This window comes from Hemitrygon akajei, chromosome 8, assembly GCF_048418815.1.
Source record: "Hemitrygon akajei chromosome 8, sHemAka1.3, whole genome shotgun sequence".
NCBI classification, from domain to species: domain Eukaryota; kingdom Metazoa; phylum Chordata; class Chondrichthyes; order Myliobatiformes; family Dasyatidae; genus Hemitrygon; species Hemitrygon akajei.
The window spans coordinates 169,036,495-169,052,461 of NC_133131.1; the positions used below are offsets into that span (position 1 = coordinate 169,036,495).

At 41.8% G+C, this 15,967-nt stretch overlaps 1 protein-coding gene across 1 annotated transcript in view; it reads right to left on the reverse strand.

Moving 5' to 3' along the window:
- mindy4 (MINDY lysine 48 deubiquitinase 4) overlaps positions 1 to 15,967 on the reverse strand; it is a 275,155-nt gene that overhangs the window by 28,622 nt on the left and 230,566 nt on the right. Inside the window, exon 14 of the mRNA XM_073055046.1 lies at positions 8,908 to 8,971. Within this exon, the coding sequence (XP_072911147.1) occupies positions 8,908 to 8,971 (64 nt within the window). The remainder of the gene's footprint in view (positions 1 to 8,907; positions 8,972 to 15,967) is intronic.

Sequence of the window (15,967 nt, forward strand, 5' to 3'; positions counted from 1 at the left end):
CAAACAGATCCTTTAAATTTGACTTTGTATCGACTGAGTTTATGAAGCAGAGGATTAAAGGACAGAACTGCACTTGGAAACGTTCAGTTATACAAACTTGGTGGGAGTACTTCTGTAGTAGAAAGCCAGAAGATGAGTTATAGGACTCAAATATCACCTAAAGCATTGGGTAATAAATGCCCACTCTGTATTAAACCAAAGACTCAGCTTTGCAGCAAGTCCTATGATAATTTACATAGAATGCAGTGTAGTAACAATTAAACAATCTTGAATCTTATGCTACAATTGGCCATTTTGCCCAATTATGTATCCCACTTTATGCTCATAATAAACCACCTCCCATTTTTGCATGGAAAGGAATAAATAATCGACGTTTTGGGCCAAAACCCTTCATCAGTGTCCTGATGAAGTGTCTCTGCCCAAAATGCTGACTGTTTATTCCTCTCCATAGATGCTGCCTGGCCTGCTGAGTTCCTCCTGTCTGTGTTATTCTGGATTTCCAGCATCTGCAAAATCTCCTGTGTTTCTCATTTTTCCTTGTTTTACTATATTTCTGGCCTGCCCTTGATGCTATTTTCCTCAAACTTTACTCCTGTGGAACAAGTTTCAGATTCCTATCACTCTCTGGACAAAGAAGTTTCCTCTGAATCCTCTACATTTTTTTTGATAGGAGTCTTCTGAAAACCACTAGTTTTGCTCTTTCACATTCTATTAAACATCTGTAAATTTTTGTTTCACAACCTTCCCTCCCCTTCCCTTTCCAAACAAAATTAAACTGGTTAGGTTACGAAACAAGTATCATACTCCTCAAACCATGGCCCAACACAAGTTCAGTGTATTGTTTTGTTAATGGGATGTGTCTAGGCAAGTATTTATTCTGCAACTCAAATTGTTCTTCATTCTGAGAGATCTGCAAAGCCATTTCGGACAACATTGCTTTGGATTTAGTTGCAAGTCCACTATACTGCCAATAGCTTTGGCATATACCCATCAGGTACAGAGGGGTATACAGTAGATCCGTTGCAGATTGGGCAGATAAATGCCTGATGGAGCTTATCATGACTATAGCTTTTCCCACCCAGTCTCCTTTTCTCAGTTCCTTCATCTCAGGACTCTCCCGATAGTATACAGCAAGATACTAAAAGATTTTTCAGCTACATAAAGAGTAAAAGGAAGGTGAGAGTTGATATTAGACCACTGGAAAATGATGCTGGTGAGGTAGTAATGGGGGACAAATATGGCAGATGAACTTAATGGGTACTTTGCATCATCTTCACTGTGAAAGACATTAGCAGTATGCTAGAGGTCCGTGAGTGTTAGGGAACAGGAGTGAATGCCATTGCTATTACAAAGGACAAAGTGCTAGGCAAACACAAAGGTCTTAAGGCAGATAAATCACCTGGACCAGATGAACTACATCCCAGAGTCCTGAGAGAGGTCGCTGATCTTTCAAGAATCACTTTATTCTGACATGGCCCCAGAGGACTGGAAATTATAGGAAATTATTAGCTTAACTTCAGTGGTTGGGTAAGTGTTGAAGTCTATTATTAAGGATGAGGTTTCAGGGTACATGGAGTCTAATGATAAAATAAGTCAAAGTCAGCATGGTTTCTGAAAAGGGAAATCTTGCCTGACAAATCTGTTAGAGTTCTTCGAGGAAGTAACAGGCAGGGTGGACAAAGGAGAGGCAGTGGATGTCATTTACTTGGATTTTCAGAAGACTTTTGATAAGGTGCCACGTACAAGGCTGCTTAACAAGATAAAATCCTACGGTGTTACAGGAAATATACTGACATGGATAGAGGAATGGCTGATAGGCAGGAGGCAGCGAGTGGGAATAAAGGAAGCCTTTTCTGGTTGGTTGCTGGTGACTAGTGGTGTTCCTCAGGGGTCAGTATTGGGATCGCTACTTTTCCATTGTCAATGATTTAGATAATGAAATTGATGGCTTTGTGGCAAAGATTGCAGATAATATAAAGATAGGTGGAGGGATAGGTAGTGCTGAGGAAGCAATGCAATCACAGCAGGACTTATGACAAATTGAAAGAATGGGCTAAAAAGTGGTAGATGGAATACCGTGTTGAGAAATGTATGATTATGTGTTTTGGTAAAAGGAAAAGTAGTATGAATAAATGGGAAGAAAATTCAAACATCAGAGGTGAAGAGGGACTTAAGAATCCTCATGCAAGACTCCCAGAAGATTAAATTATAGGTTGAGTCTGTGGTAAAAGAGGCATTTATTTCAAGGGGAATATAAAAGCAAGGAAATATGCTGAGGCTTATAAGATACTAGTCAGGCCACACTTAAGTACTGTCAAATGTTTTGGGCCCCATATCTCAGAAAGGATGTGTTGTCATTGGAGAGAGTCCAGAGGAGGTTCACGAGGATGATTCCAGGAATGAAGGGGTTAACATATGAGGAGTGTTTGGCAGCTTTCAGCCTGTACTCACTGGAATTTAAAAGAATGCGGGGGGGGGGGGGGAGAATCTCATTGAAACTTACAGAATGCTAAAAGGACTAGATAAGGTGGATATGGAGATGTTTCCTATGGTGGGGGTATCCAGAACTAGGGGGCACAGCCTCAAAACTGAGGGGCAATCTTTTAGAACAGAGGTAAGGAGGAATTTTTTTTTAACCAAAGAGTAGTGAATCTGTGGAATGTTCTGCCACAGACAGCGGTGGAAGCCAAGTCCATGGGTAAATTTAAGGTGAAAATTGATAGTTTCCTGATCGGTCAGGGTATTAAACGACATGGTAAGAAGGCAGGTGTATGGGGTTGAGTGGGATCCAGGATCAGCTATGATGGCGTGGTGGAGCAGACTCGATAGGCTGAATGGTCTTACGGTCTCTATGCATCTGTTCCCAGGATACAGCTTTCCTTTCCAGGACAGTGGAGATATCCTCGTTCAAAATACAGTTTCCCCTAACCCACTACTGATGCTGCCCTCACCCACATCTCCTCCATTCCTGGACATCTGCACTTATCCCATCTTTCCACTGCCTTAACAGTTATAGAGTTCCTCTTGTCCTTACCCACCACCCCATTAGCCTTTGCATGCAGCACATCATTCTCTGCAACTTCCACCATCTCCAAAGGGATCCTACCACCAAACATATCTTAACCCCTCCCTCCTCTCTCCATTTTCTGCAGGGATCGCATCCTCCGTGATTCCCTTGTCCATTCATCCCTCCCAGCACTTATCCCTGCAAGCAATCAAAGTGTTACACCTGCCCATTCACCTCAACCCTCACCTCCATTCAGGGCCCCAGTCTTTCCAGGTGAGGCAACACTTCACCTGTAAATCTGCAGGGGTCATCTATTGTATCCAGTACTCCTGATGTAGCCTCCTCTACATTGGTGAGACCTGTTGTAAACTGGGGGGACCATTTTGTCGAGCACCTCCACTCCATCCACCAAAAGTGGAACTTCCCTGTGGCCAAACATTTTAATTCCCATTCCTGCTCCAATATGCCAGTCTATGGCATCCTCTTGTGCCACGACAAGGCCATTCTCATGATGGAGGAGCAACACCTTATATTCTGTCTGGGTAACCTCAAACTTAATGACAAGAATATCAATTTCTTCTTCTAGTTAAAAATAATACTTTTCTTCACCTCTCCTCTCTTCTATTCCCCACTCTGACCTCTTACCTGCCTATCACCTCCTCCTGGTATTCCTCTCCTTCCCCTTCTCCCATGGTCCACTCTCCTCTCCTATCAGATTCCATCCTCTCCAACCCTTCCCTTTACCTTTCCCACCCACCTGGCTTCACCTATCACCTTCTAGCTATCCTTCCCCCCCCCCACCCCCCGCCGCCACCTTTTTATTACAGCATCTTCCCCCTTTCTTTTCAGTCCTGAAGAAGGGTTTCGGCCTGAAACATTGACTGTTTATTCACTTCCATAGATGCTGGCTGACTGCTGAGTTCCTCCAGCATTTTGTGTTTGTTGTGATGGAGTCTAATTTGGTCAAATATAAAATGCTGCACTTGGCAGATCAAATGTCAAAGGACAATACACTGTTAATGGCAGGACTCTCAACAGCACTGATGTTCAGTGGGATCTTGGTGTCCAAGTCTGTAGCTCCTTGAAAGTAGCTGCACAAGCTAACAAGGTGGTAAAAAAAGCACAGTATGTGGCATGTTTGCCTTTTAGTCACCAATTCACGAGTGTCAAATGATACATTGCAGTTTCTTAAAGCTCTGGAGAATTGCATCCAATTCTGGTTGGCCCATTATAAGAAGGATGTGGAGGCCCTGAAGAGAATCAAAGCAGTTTACCAGGATGCTGCCTGGGTTGGAGGCCATGCGCTATGTGAGGTTGGACAAACTCCGATTGCTTCACCTGAAAGGGCGGGGGCGGTGGGGGGACCTGATAGAAGATTGTAATCTTATGAGGATCATAGATAGAAAAGACAAATGTTATCTCTTTTCCAGTGGCACAATGTCTACATTTAAAATGAGATGGGGCAAGTTCAAAGGAGGTAAGGCAAGATTTTTATTCCAGAGTGCTGGGTGCCTGTGGGGGTGGTGGAGACAAAAACAAAAGAGGCACTTAATCTTAGACAGACACATGAATATGCAAAGAAAATTGAAAGATGTGGATTTGTGTAAACATAAGACTAATTTAGCAGACAACAAACACAACATGCTAGAGGAACTCAGCAGATCAGGCAGTATCTAGGGAAATGAGTAAGCAGTCCACGTATCAGGCCAAGACCCTTCTTCAGAACTGAGAAGAAAGGGGGAAGATGCCAGAATAAGGTGGTGGAGTGGGGGGGGGGGGGGGGTGGGTGGAAGGTGATAGGTGAAGCCAGGTAGGTGGGAAAGGTCAAAGGCTGGAAAAGAAAGAACCTGATAGGGTAGGAGAGTGGACAAAAGGAGAAGGTGGGGGGGAGAGAGACCCCCGTGGAAGTAATAGGCAGGTTAGAAAAGGTAAGAGACCAGAGTGGGGAATTGAAGAAGAGGGCAGTAGGAGGGAATTTTTTTACTGGAAGGAGAAATCTATATTCATACCATCAGGTTGGAGGGTACCCAGATGGAATATAAAGTGATGCTCTTCTACCCTGAGGGTGGATCATCTTGGAACAGGTTTAGTAGACTTTTGATTACTAGTTTAATTAATTTGGCACAATGTTGTGAGCTGAAGGACCTGCTCCTGTGCTGTACCGTTCTTTGTTCTATGTGCTCTATGTTCTGACATTCTAAGGACAGATGGGATTTTACAATAACCCAACAATTTCAGGTCACATTGTTAAAAGTTTACTTTATTTTTCTCATGAACATTGAAGCATAAGGCGAAATATGTTACTTGCATCAAATCAAATCATCCAGGATTGTTCTGGGCAACCTGCAAATGTTGCCACACTTCTGGCACCAACATTACATGCCTGTAACACAATGTCTGTATCTGTATGTCTTTGGAATGGAGGAGAAAACCAGAGCACCCAGAGGAAATACATGCCATCGGGAGAATGAACACTCCAAAATACAAAAGGTCATATACTAACTGTCAGAAACCTGACTTTAGTATAAACACAAAAGATTCTGCAGATGCTGGAATGGTGGAAGAACTCGGCATCTACGGAAGGAAATAAACAGTCGACGTTTTGGGCCGAGACCCTTCAACAGGACTGGAAAGGTGTAAGGAGCCAGCATAAGAAGGTGGGAGAAGAAGGATTACAAACTGGAAGGTGATAGGTCAGCGGTTCCAAACCTTTTTTATGCCACAGACCCCTTAAAGAACTGAGGGGTCCGTGGACTCCATGTCAGGGACCCCTGTGATAGATGAAACTAGATGAGGGTGAAGGTGGGTGAGTGGGGCAGGGAGGATGAAGTGAGAATCCTGGAGGTAAAGAAGAAAAAATCTGGTAGGAAGGGAGAATGGGCCATGTAAGAAAAGCAAAGAGGAATGCAACAGTGGGAGGTGACAGGTAGGTGAGGAGAAGGGAAGGGGTAAGATGCTACATTGATGACTGTATGCGTGACTCCCTGCACCCATGCTGAGCATCAACTTTGCCTCCAATTTAAACTCTGCCCTCAAATTTACTTGGTTCACTCTCTCCCCTTTTTTTGATCTCTCTGTCTTTATCTCTGGAGACAGACTGTCTACTGATATCTTTCCCCCTGTATAGATGCTGCCTGACCTGTTGAGTTCCTGCAACATTTTGTGCGCATTGCTCTGGTTTTACTGTTGGGGTGGGATGGGGTGAGGCGAAGGAAACACTTGAGACTCGTAGTTCCATTGAAATGTATTCACTTAGAGATACAGCATGGCAAGGCCCTTCCAGCTCACACTGCACTACTCAGCAACCCCACCCTAACTGCAGAACAATTTAAAATGACCATTTAACCCTTTAACTGATATGTCTTTGGAATGTGGGAGGAAACCACTGCACCTGAGGAAACTGAAGAATTAATGCGAACCAAGTTTTAAAAAAATTGCAATTTCTAAAAAATGTATTTTGTGCTACTGCATGATATTAACTACAGTTCTGGTTACCACAAACCCCAATCCAACTGCACTTACTCCAATTTCATATTTCTAAACCGTTTTAGACATACATAAAATGACAGAGGCATTTGAAAGGGTCTTAGATTAATGAAATATGCAGAGAATGGTGGGATATGGAACAGAGGGGATTTGTTTAATAAGGCATCAGTAGCTTAATTAGTTCAGCACAACATGGCTGAAGAATCCATTTCTGTGCTGTACTGTTCTATGCTCTATTTGTTCTGGTGGGGGGACATGTTTAAAGTGGATGTGTGGAGCAGTATAAAAAAAACAGAGCTGGTGGGTACCTTGAGCGAGCTGCCAGGGATGATAGTGGAAGCAAATGAGCAAATGTGACAGTAACATTCAAGAGGCTGCTAGATAGTCACATGAATATGCAGGATGAAGGGATTTCACTAAGTGCAGGTAGAAGGGATTACATTATTTAGGCATCATTAGGCATCATCTTAATTAGTTCAGCAAAACACAGTGGGCCAAAAGGCCTGTTCCTGCCTGTACTGTTCTATGCTCTAGTACCATTAATGAACTCACATTCTTTAAGAGATACATGGTTTACAAACAGGTCCCTCAACTCACCGGTGAATCATCAAACATCCATTACAACAAGGGTTCCCACCCTTTCTTTTACCTTGGACCAATACCATTAAGCAAGGGGTCTGTGAAGCCAAATTGGAAACCCCATTTTACAATGATCCTATACTAATCCTAATTTATCCTCCTCACATTCCCATAAAATCCCCCTAAATTTCTACCATTTCGACACATGCCAATTAACCTCTCAACTCACAGGCCTTCGAGAGGAAACCAGATAACCTGAGGAAACACATGTAATCACAGCAAGATAGTACAAATTCCACAAAGACAGCACCCAAGGTCAAGATGAGCCTCCCTGTTAGAGCTATTACATTTTTGTAATGCTGCTTTGTAAACTAACCTATACAAAAACAACTTAACAGTATTAATATTCTCAAAAGACCTACAAGGTTCATGCTATTTTTACAAATAGGAGATAAAATTTCTTGTTTATCAATCTACAATATATCTACATGCACTTCCAAACATTTTCCAAAATAAGTTCCATATCAACATCCATAATAGAAAAAATCTGTGCGAACTACACAATCCAAAAATCACCGATTTCTGGAAGCATACAGATGTCTGGTATTGATCCTATTATTTTACAAGCACATTTTTTCTTGATGTTGAGAATTATGTTTTGCTTGCCTGTCTTTTGGAGAAGATTTGGACATACATAATTTTCTTTTACGGTTACTGAAAAAGACGTTTTTGAATACAAACAATTTTTGGTAATCTGTGTATCACACAATACTTGCTGAATAAGCTTTCCATCAAATCAATTCAAAGCTACCAAAACAGAGATAGAGAAGAATTCCTTGATTCATTTTATATTGTATTCTACCCAAACCCAAAGGAAATTCTGACCAGAGCTACTAGACTGAACCTAGTAGTTCTGAGTCCGGAAATTAAGTGTAAACTCTGCTTGTCTACTCAGAAATGCAGCTCTGTTATTTCACCATCACTGGGGCAAAATCATGGAAATATTTCCTTAATAGAGAGAATTCTATTTCCCTGACACTTCCAGTTTTAATTAGCATTTGTGCCTCATTGTAAGAAGGATATAAAAGTTTTAGAGAGAGTGCAGAGGAGATTTAGCAGAATACTGCCTAGATTACATAGCATATCTCAAGAGGATAGCAAGGGCTTTTTGAATGAGCTAGGTCTTTCCTCTTTGGAGAGGAGGATAAGAGGCAGCTTAATAGAGGTGTACAAGATGAGAAAAGGCATAAATTGAGTAATTGCCAGAGACCTTCCCAGGGCAATGTCTAATATGATGGGACATAATTTTAAAGTGTTTGGAGGGGTGAATGTATAACACAGCGTGGTGAATGAATGGAATGCCTTGCCAGTGCTAGTGGTAAAGGCAAATAAAGTAGTGGCACTTAAGGGACTCTTAGATAGGCATATGGATGATAGAAAAATGGGAGGGAAGGGTTAGATTAAGCATAGAGTAGGTTAAAAGGTTAGCACAACATTGTGGGCTGAAGGGATTGTATTGTTCAAAGTTCTTAAAAGCACTACAGCAGTTCAGGAAAGCATCTCACCACCACCTTCTCAGGAGCAACTAGGGATGGGCAATCAAATGCAGGCACAGTCTATGAAGTCAGTAAACAGAAAACAAAACAAACTTGAGGTATCTGAATGAAACACATTCTTGAAAGATACAAATCTCCACATAACTTGATAACATTAATAACCACTGTAGTGCCAGAAAGCACATAAAAAATACATAAAATAGGAAGAGTGTGGGCCACGTGGCTCTTCGAATATATTCTGTAATTCAGTAAGATCATGGCTGAAGAAGCAGTACCAACCTGTGTACAGTAGCCGTGAGCTCCAATCAATGTACTGGTGGGGACATCAAAGTCAGATTTTACTCTGGAAATAATTCAAAATGTTAACACTTTAAAAGGTTGCTTTAGAATCTCTGCAGCACTGATGTTTGTGTGCACTAAGCTGTAAATGCAACAAAGACAGGTTCAAGGACTTCTCTTTGATATAACCTACTCTTCCAATGACTGCAACTGCTCCCATTGTTGTCCACCTGACCAGGATAACCAAATAAAATTAATTCATCTCATCGTTCAAACAGCAGAGCTTTACAAAGCCAACTTCAAGAGAAACAACATAGCAATATTAATCACAGAGACAGTGAGAAGATCATTCAGCTATTTACATTCACAGGACATAGGAAGAATACAGCACCCTTGTGCCAACCATGATGCCAATTTGATCTCCACAGCAACTCAATGAAAGTTCACTCTTCCAACATTATTACTCTCTTTCCCTCAAAAATGGGCATATGCGTGCCCACACTATTCCTTTCATTTACAGGAATTTAGAGGAATCAACAGAAACATCCAGAGCTGGAACTGTTCTGTAATTATTATTACTGCTAAATTCAAATTGGTTTTCATTATGAGTGAAGACTTTTTAAATGATTATGTTCAATGAGAATAATTATAATGAGAACTGCAAAATTTTTGTGAACTATAATTGTATTAATTCAAGTCGTGCCTACAATTTGCCTGCTAACAAGACCGTGTTTGTCACTAGCAGTTATAAAACCAGGAGATTAGCTGAAAACCTCAGCTTTGCATTTCAATTGCAGTATGATCTTACCATTACTGTATTTCACTATTGATTTTGTGGCTCCAGCATCACTGCACGAATTGAGCAATTTCAAGTTCCTGGTATCAACATCTCTGGAGATCTATCCTGTGCCCAACATATTGATGTAGTTTCAAAAAGGCACAACAGGGCTATATTTCATTAGGAGTTTGAAGAGACTTGGTATGGCACCAAAGACTCTTGCAAATTTCTACAAATGTACCGTGGAGAGCATTCTAACTGGTTGTACCACTGTCTGGTGTGGAGGGCTGACTGCACAAGATTGGAAAAAGCTGCAGAAAATTGCAAACAGCTAGCTCCATCATGGGCACTAGCCTCCCCAGCATCAAGGATACCTTCAAAAGGCAATGCCATCCATCATTATGGACCCCCGTCACCCAGGATACACTCTCTTCTTATTGCTACCATCTAGGAGGTGGTACAGAAGCCTGAAGACACAAATCAACATTTCAGGATCAGCTTCTTACGCTCCACTATCAGATTTCTGAAGGGACAATGAACCCATATAAGCCACACTGCCTCACCATTTTCTGCTACCTTTTTGCACTACTTATTTAATTTATATACTTCTTATTGTCATTTATAGATTATTTAATTATTGTGTATTGCACTGTATTTCTGCCACAAAAATTTCATGGTATATGGCAGTGATATTAAACCTGATTCTGAGTCAATTGGCAATGATAAACATGCTGATTGATGAACCACACACATCTGTAGATGCTCAATTTCATGGATAATATGTTATCCATGATCCTGAATATATCTATATTGAATTTAGCTTAGTTTGTCTTAAAAAAAAACCTTTGCTGCCTTTCCAAATGTACATAGTCTCCTTAGAATAGTGTGGTAAACATTCAAAGGAATTTTTTGAGATCATAACCAATGCATCCACCATCCATGAACCAAGTCCTTAAGACTCCAGGATGTAGGTTAAGAGGTACCATTGACTTTAAAATAATCTGCCAAAGGAACTCAGCAGGATAAGCAACATCAGTGGGAGGAAAGGAATTGTCAATTCACTCCAGCAGGTTTGTGTGGTTCTAGAAATTCTAGAAAATTCTAGAAAATACTGTCTCTCTTGTCAGCCTCTAGTCCCATAAGTTCTGCCTACCATCTTTTCTCTGGTGATTACACTGTATTATTTTAGGTTCCTTCCACTGGATGGGAATGCATGCACTGTAAATACAATGAACCAATTTTTATAAAGCCTACCCGCCATCAAGGAATTATTTACAGAACGGTGCCAGTAACATCATGAAAGATCCCACCCATCCTGCTCATGAACTGTTTATCTCATCAGGAAGGAGGCTACATAGCATCCATGCCAAAATCTCCAGACTCAAAAACAGTTACCTTCCCCAAGCAGTAAGGCTAATCACACCTCCACCCACTAACCCACCCCTCCACACCCCCAATCACCACTACTTTATAATTTCCTGTACAGACACTCCTGCGTCTAGCGTTACTTTATGGACATACAATCAATGTATATAAGCAATCTTATTTATTTATATTTACTGTTTTTTATTATGATGTTCTTTATCTTATTATTCTTTCAGATCCTGTGTAACAATTATTTTGTTCTCCTTCACTTACTTACTGGAAACGAGATTAAACAATCTTAATTACATGGTAAATACATACTGGTAATTGTGTATTTATTCACATTTAATTCCATATCCATACTTTAACCTCTAACTTAGATTTGATATAATTCTTTACAACTGGTGAGTGTTGTTTTTGTTGCATTCCTAATACATGTAAATGCATATGGCGAAAATAAGTTGATCCTTGATTTTTCTTCTTGGATTTTCAATTGTTATTGAGATCCCTTGCAATTTTATACATTTTAGTGAAGTCACTTATGAAGAAATACGGCTCATTCTATGCAATCTTTTCATTCAAACAATCAATTTAGTGAACATTCCTTTCCAACCTGTCTAGGGTGAGTTCTCCTTTACCTATTCATTTTTTGGACATGCACCTTATTGGTAAGTCAAATATTTATTGCCCATCTGCAGTTGCTCTCGAGCTGGGTGATCTCGAGGCCCTTCTTGAACCACTGCAGTCCTTCTGGAAAAGCTCCCCCACAATGCTACTTGATAGGACACACCACAATTTAGAGATACCAGAAAATGCAGATTGTACGGCAAACACACACAAAATGCTGGTGGAACTCATCAGGTCAAGAAGTATCTATGGAGGGGATGAGCAGTTGACGTTTCAGGTTGAGACCTTACTTCAGACCTGGAAAGGAAGGGGGGAGAAAGAACGGAGAGGGGAAGCAGTGCAAGTAGGCAGGTGAGGGGGAAGGTTGGTAGGTAGGGGAAGGGCGGGATGAAGTAAGAAGCTGGGAGGTGATAGGTGGAAAAGACAAAGGGCCAGAGAAGAAGGAATTTGATAGAAGACTGGACTATGGGAGAAAGGGAAGAAGGGGCATCAGGAGGAGGTGATAGGCAGATGAAACACAGAAACATAGAAAACCTACAGCACAATACAGTTCCTTCGGCCCACCATACTGTGCTGAACATGTACTTACTTTAGAAATTTCCTAGGGTTACCCATAGCCGTCTATTTTCTTAAGCTCCATGCACCTGTCCAGGAGTCTCTTAAAAGACCCTATCATATCCACCTCCACCACCATTGCCGATAGCCCATTCCATGCACTCACCACTCCCTGCGTAAAAAGCTTAACCCCCGACATCTCCTCTGTACCTACTTCCAAGCACCTTAAAACTGTGCCCTCTCGTGTCAGCCATTTCAGCCCTGGGAAAAGCCTCTGACTATCCACACGATCAATGCCTCTCATCATCTTACACTCCTCTATCAGGTCACCTAATCAGGAGAGGAGAAGAGGAAAGAGTGGAGCCAGAGTGAAGAAGAGGGAAGCAGAAAGGGAAAAATTACTGTAGTTGAAGAAATTGATGTTCATATTATCAGGTTGGAGGCTATTTGGTGTTGTTTTTCCAGCATCCGCAGAATCTCTTGTGATTAAAACAAACTCTTGTGAGCAAAAACAAACTACTGCAGGAACTCAAGAGACCGAGCAGCATCAATGGAGGGGAAGGGATTATCAAAACCATGAATCATGATGCAGGCTCTCAAGCTAAAACAGCAAGAAATCCTTTCCCCTCTACAGATACCGCTCGACTCGCTGAGTTCCCACAGCAACTTTCTTTTTTAAAAAATACCACAACTGAGCCTGAGTGATGATAAAGAAACTGACGTAGTGTGCCACTTAGAAGAAACTCTGATGGTGATGGCAATCCGATTACCTACTGTCCTTATGCTTCTTGGGAGCACAAGCCTTGTTAGAGTAGCCTAAATAAATAACTACAGTGTATTTTATAAACAAGTAGACACAGTGAGCACTGCATCAGATTAGGAGGGATTTAACGTTTAGGGTGTTACATGGAGTGTCAATCAAGAGAGTTGTTCAGGATTGCTGAACTTCCACAACGTATTGCTTCTCATTCACTATCAGGTTGAATATCACCGGCATATGTCATGAAATTTGCTGACTTTGAGACAGCAGTGGAATCCATAATAGAAAAACTGAATTACAGTAAATAAATATATATCTCTCACACATACACACATATATATTAAAGTTAAATAAGTAGTGCAGAAATAGAAATAAACAAAGTCATAAGGTAGTGTTCATGGGCTCAATGTTTATTCAGAATTTGGATGGCAGAAGGGAAGAAGTTGCTTCTGAATTATTGCTTGTATCTTCACGATTCTGTACCTCCATCCTGATGGTAACAATGAGAATAAGGCATGACCTGGGTGATAGAGGTCCTTATTGATGCCACCTTTTTGAGACATCGCTTCTCGAAGATGTCCTGGATACTACAGAGGCTAGTGTCCATGACAGAGCTGACTAAATTTACAACTCTCTGCAAATTATTTTGATCCTGTGCAGTAGCTCTCCCACACCAGATGGTGATTGCAGCCAGATGGAATTCTCTCCACGGAACATCCATAAAAATTTGTGAGTGTTTGTGGTGTCATACCAAATCTCCTCAAACTCCACATAAAATATAACAGTTGTCGCTCCTTTTTCTTGGGCACTGGTATAATTGTTGCCCTTTTGAACCTGGTAGGAAATTCCAACTGTAGAAATGAGAGACTGAAATTTCTCATTGAGATAAGCAACCAATATTGGGCTTTAGTACTCTATAAGTGGAATAAAACTTGGGGCATCAATAAATGAGTTATTTGCTGCAGGAGGAACATCTGGAAATCTCCAGGAAGGCCCTCTTCGTTGCTGCTGCTGCGAGGTCTGGGTCTCTGCTGAGAAGAACAGGCCCCAATCCTCGGGGTCGCATTGCCGGAGGCCACTGGCGGGGGCATCTTAATACGCTCGGCAGAGGATGGTGCTCGGAGAAGCTGTGCCAGAGGGGCTGGTCGGAGGCTCGGAGGTTCGACGGACTCGGAGTCCGCTGCAGTCAGGTCGCTTTCAGTGTGTGCTGTGTCTGCGAGGCTGGGTTTGATGGAGCTTTCATTGTGTGCTGCGTCTGCAAGGCTGAGTTGGGCGGCGCCGTGGAAGTTCATAGCAGGGGTATTCCCTTCTGCCGCCGGAGTGGGATGACGAGTCTATCGGGACCCTGAGGACTTGTGGAAACTGTGTGGTGGTTTCTTTCGACTTACAGTCTTTTAACATCTTTGGACTATTTTTACTGTGCCCATGGTCTATTTTTTTTTATCAATTATGCTATTGTTTGCACTGTTGTAACTATGTGGTTTTGTGCAGGTCTTGTAGCTTTAGTTTTTGGTCTTGTTTTGTCTGGTGGGTTTGGAGCTCCTTTCCGGGGAACACGCTAAGATGGTAGCACGATATTAATACGCAGCAGCCTCTTCGGACTCTGGATTGGGGATTGCCAAACATTATGCGGATTTTCTGGTGTAGTCTATTTCGTCATGTGCTTTGTTGATATCATTCTGGAGGAATTAATGGTAAGGCTCCATGGCATAAAAGAAGTTGGGAATCCCTGCGATGGAGGTATACAAAATGATGAGGAACACAGAGATGATAGACGATAGGAAACTTTGTCCTATAGAAGAGGCGTCTAAAACCAAAAGCTTTAGATTTAAAATAAGGAGCAGGGTTTTTAGAGGGGATTAGACTAAGAATATTTCATCCAGAGGGTGGAGGAAATCTGGAACATAAAGATTAGCTTTATTTGCCACATGTATTTTGAAGCATACAGTGAAATGTGTTGCTTGTGTCAGATCAAATCAGCGAGGATTGTGCTGGGCAGCCCACAAGTGTTGTCACACTTCCAGCGCTAACATGGAACTCACTCATGGAACTTCCACAACTCACTCTACGCTTTTAGGATGTGGAAGAAAATCAGACTACCTGCAGGAAATCCATACAGTCACAAAGGGAATGTACAAACTCGTTACAGACAGAGGCAGGAATTGAACTCCGATCTTATAGCTGGTGCTATAATAGTATTATGCTAACCACTTTGCTACTGTGCAGCCTAAATGAGTGATGCAGGCAGAGAATTTCACAATATTTCAGAAAAGCACTTGAATTGTCAAGGCTATGGATCAAGTGCAAGTAAATGAAATTAGTATAGATAGTTGTATGGACATGGTAGGCCCATTTCTGTGTTGCAAGTATCTATGACTCGACCTGCATGAGTTCCAGGCAGTCTTTCCCCTCTCCCACCATGTTGATACCGAGGAACATGGAAAAGATACAATAGTGTTGTGGTTAGCGTACGCTTTACAGCGCCAGAGATCCAAGTTCAATTCCTGCCACAGTCTGTAAGGTGTTTGTACGTACTCCCTGTAGACCACGTGGGTTTCCTTCGGCTCATATACCAAAGACATCATATTAGTAAGATGTGGGCATGCTACGTCACCGTCAAAAGCACGGTAACACTTTGTTGCACAGCCCCTAGCACAATCTCTGACTGTGTTGGTTTGCTGATGCAAAACGACCCATTTTTCAGCCATGATCTTATTGAATGGTGGAGCAGGCTTGACAGGCCAGGTGGCCTACTTCTGCTCCTATCTCTTATGTTCTGTATGTTTCGATGTACATATGGCAAATAAAGTTATTGGCTATTATTTATTTTCCTCCCCGTGCCTTGTTTGGCACTTCAGGTGGCAACCTTGCTGTTTCTTTAGCAACTGTTTTACAAGGCTGAGTTGCTAGCTCAACGCTCAACCCAGCATGAATGGAAAGCATGCCGGGATTTTGTTCCAATGTCCAGGTGCAGA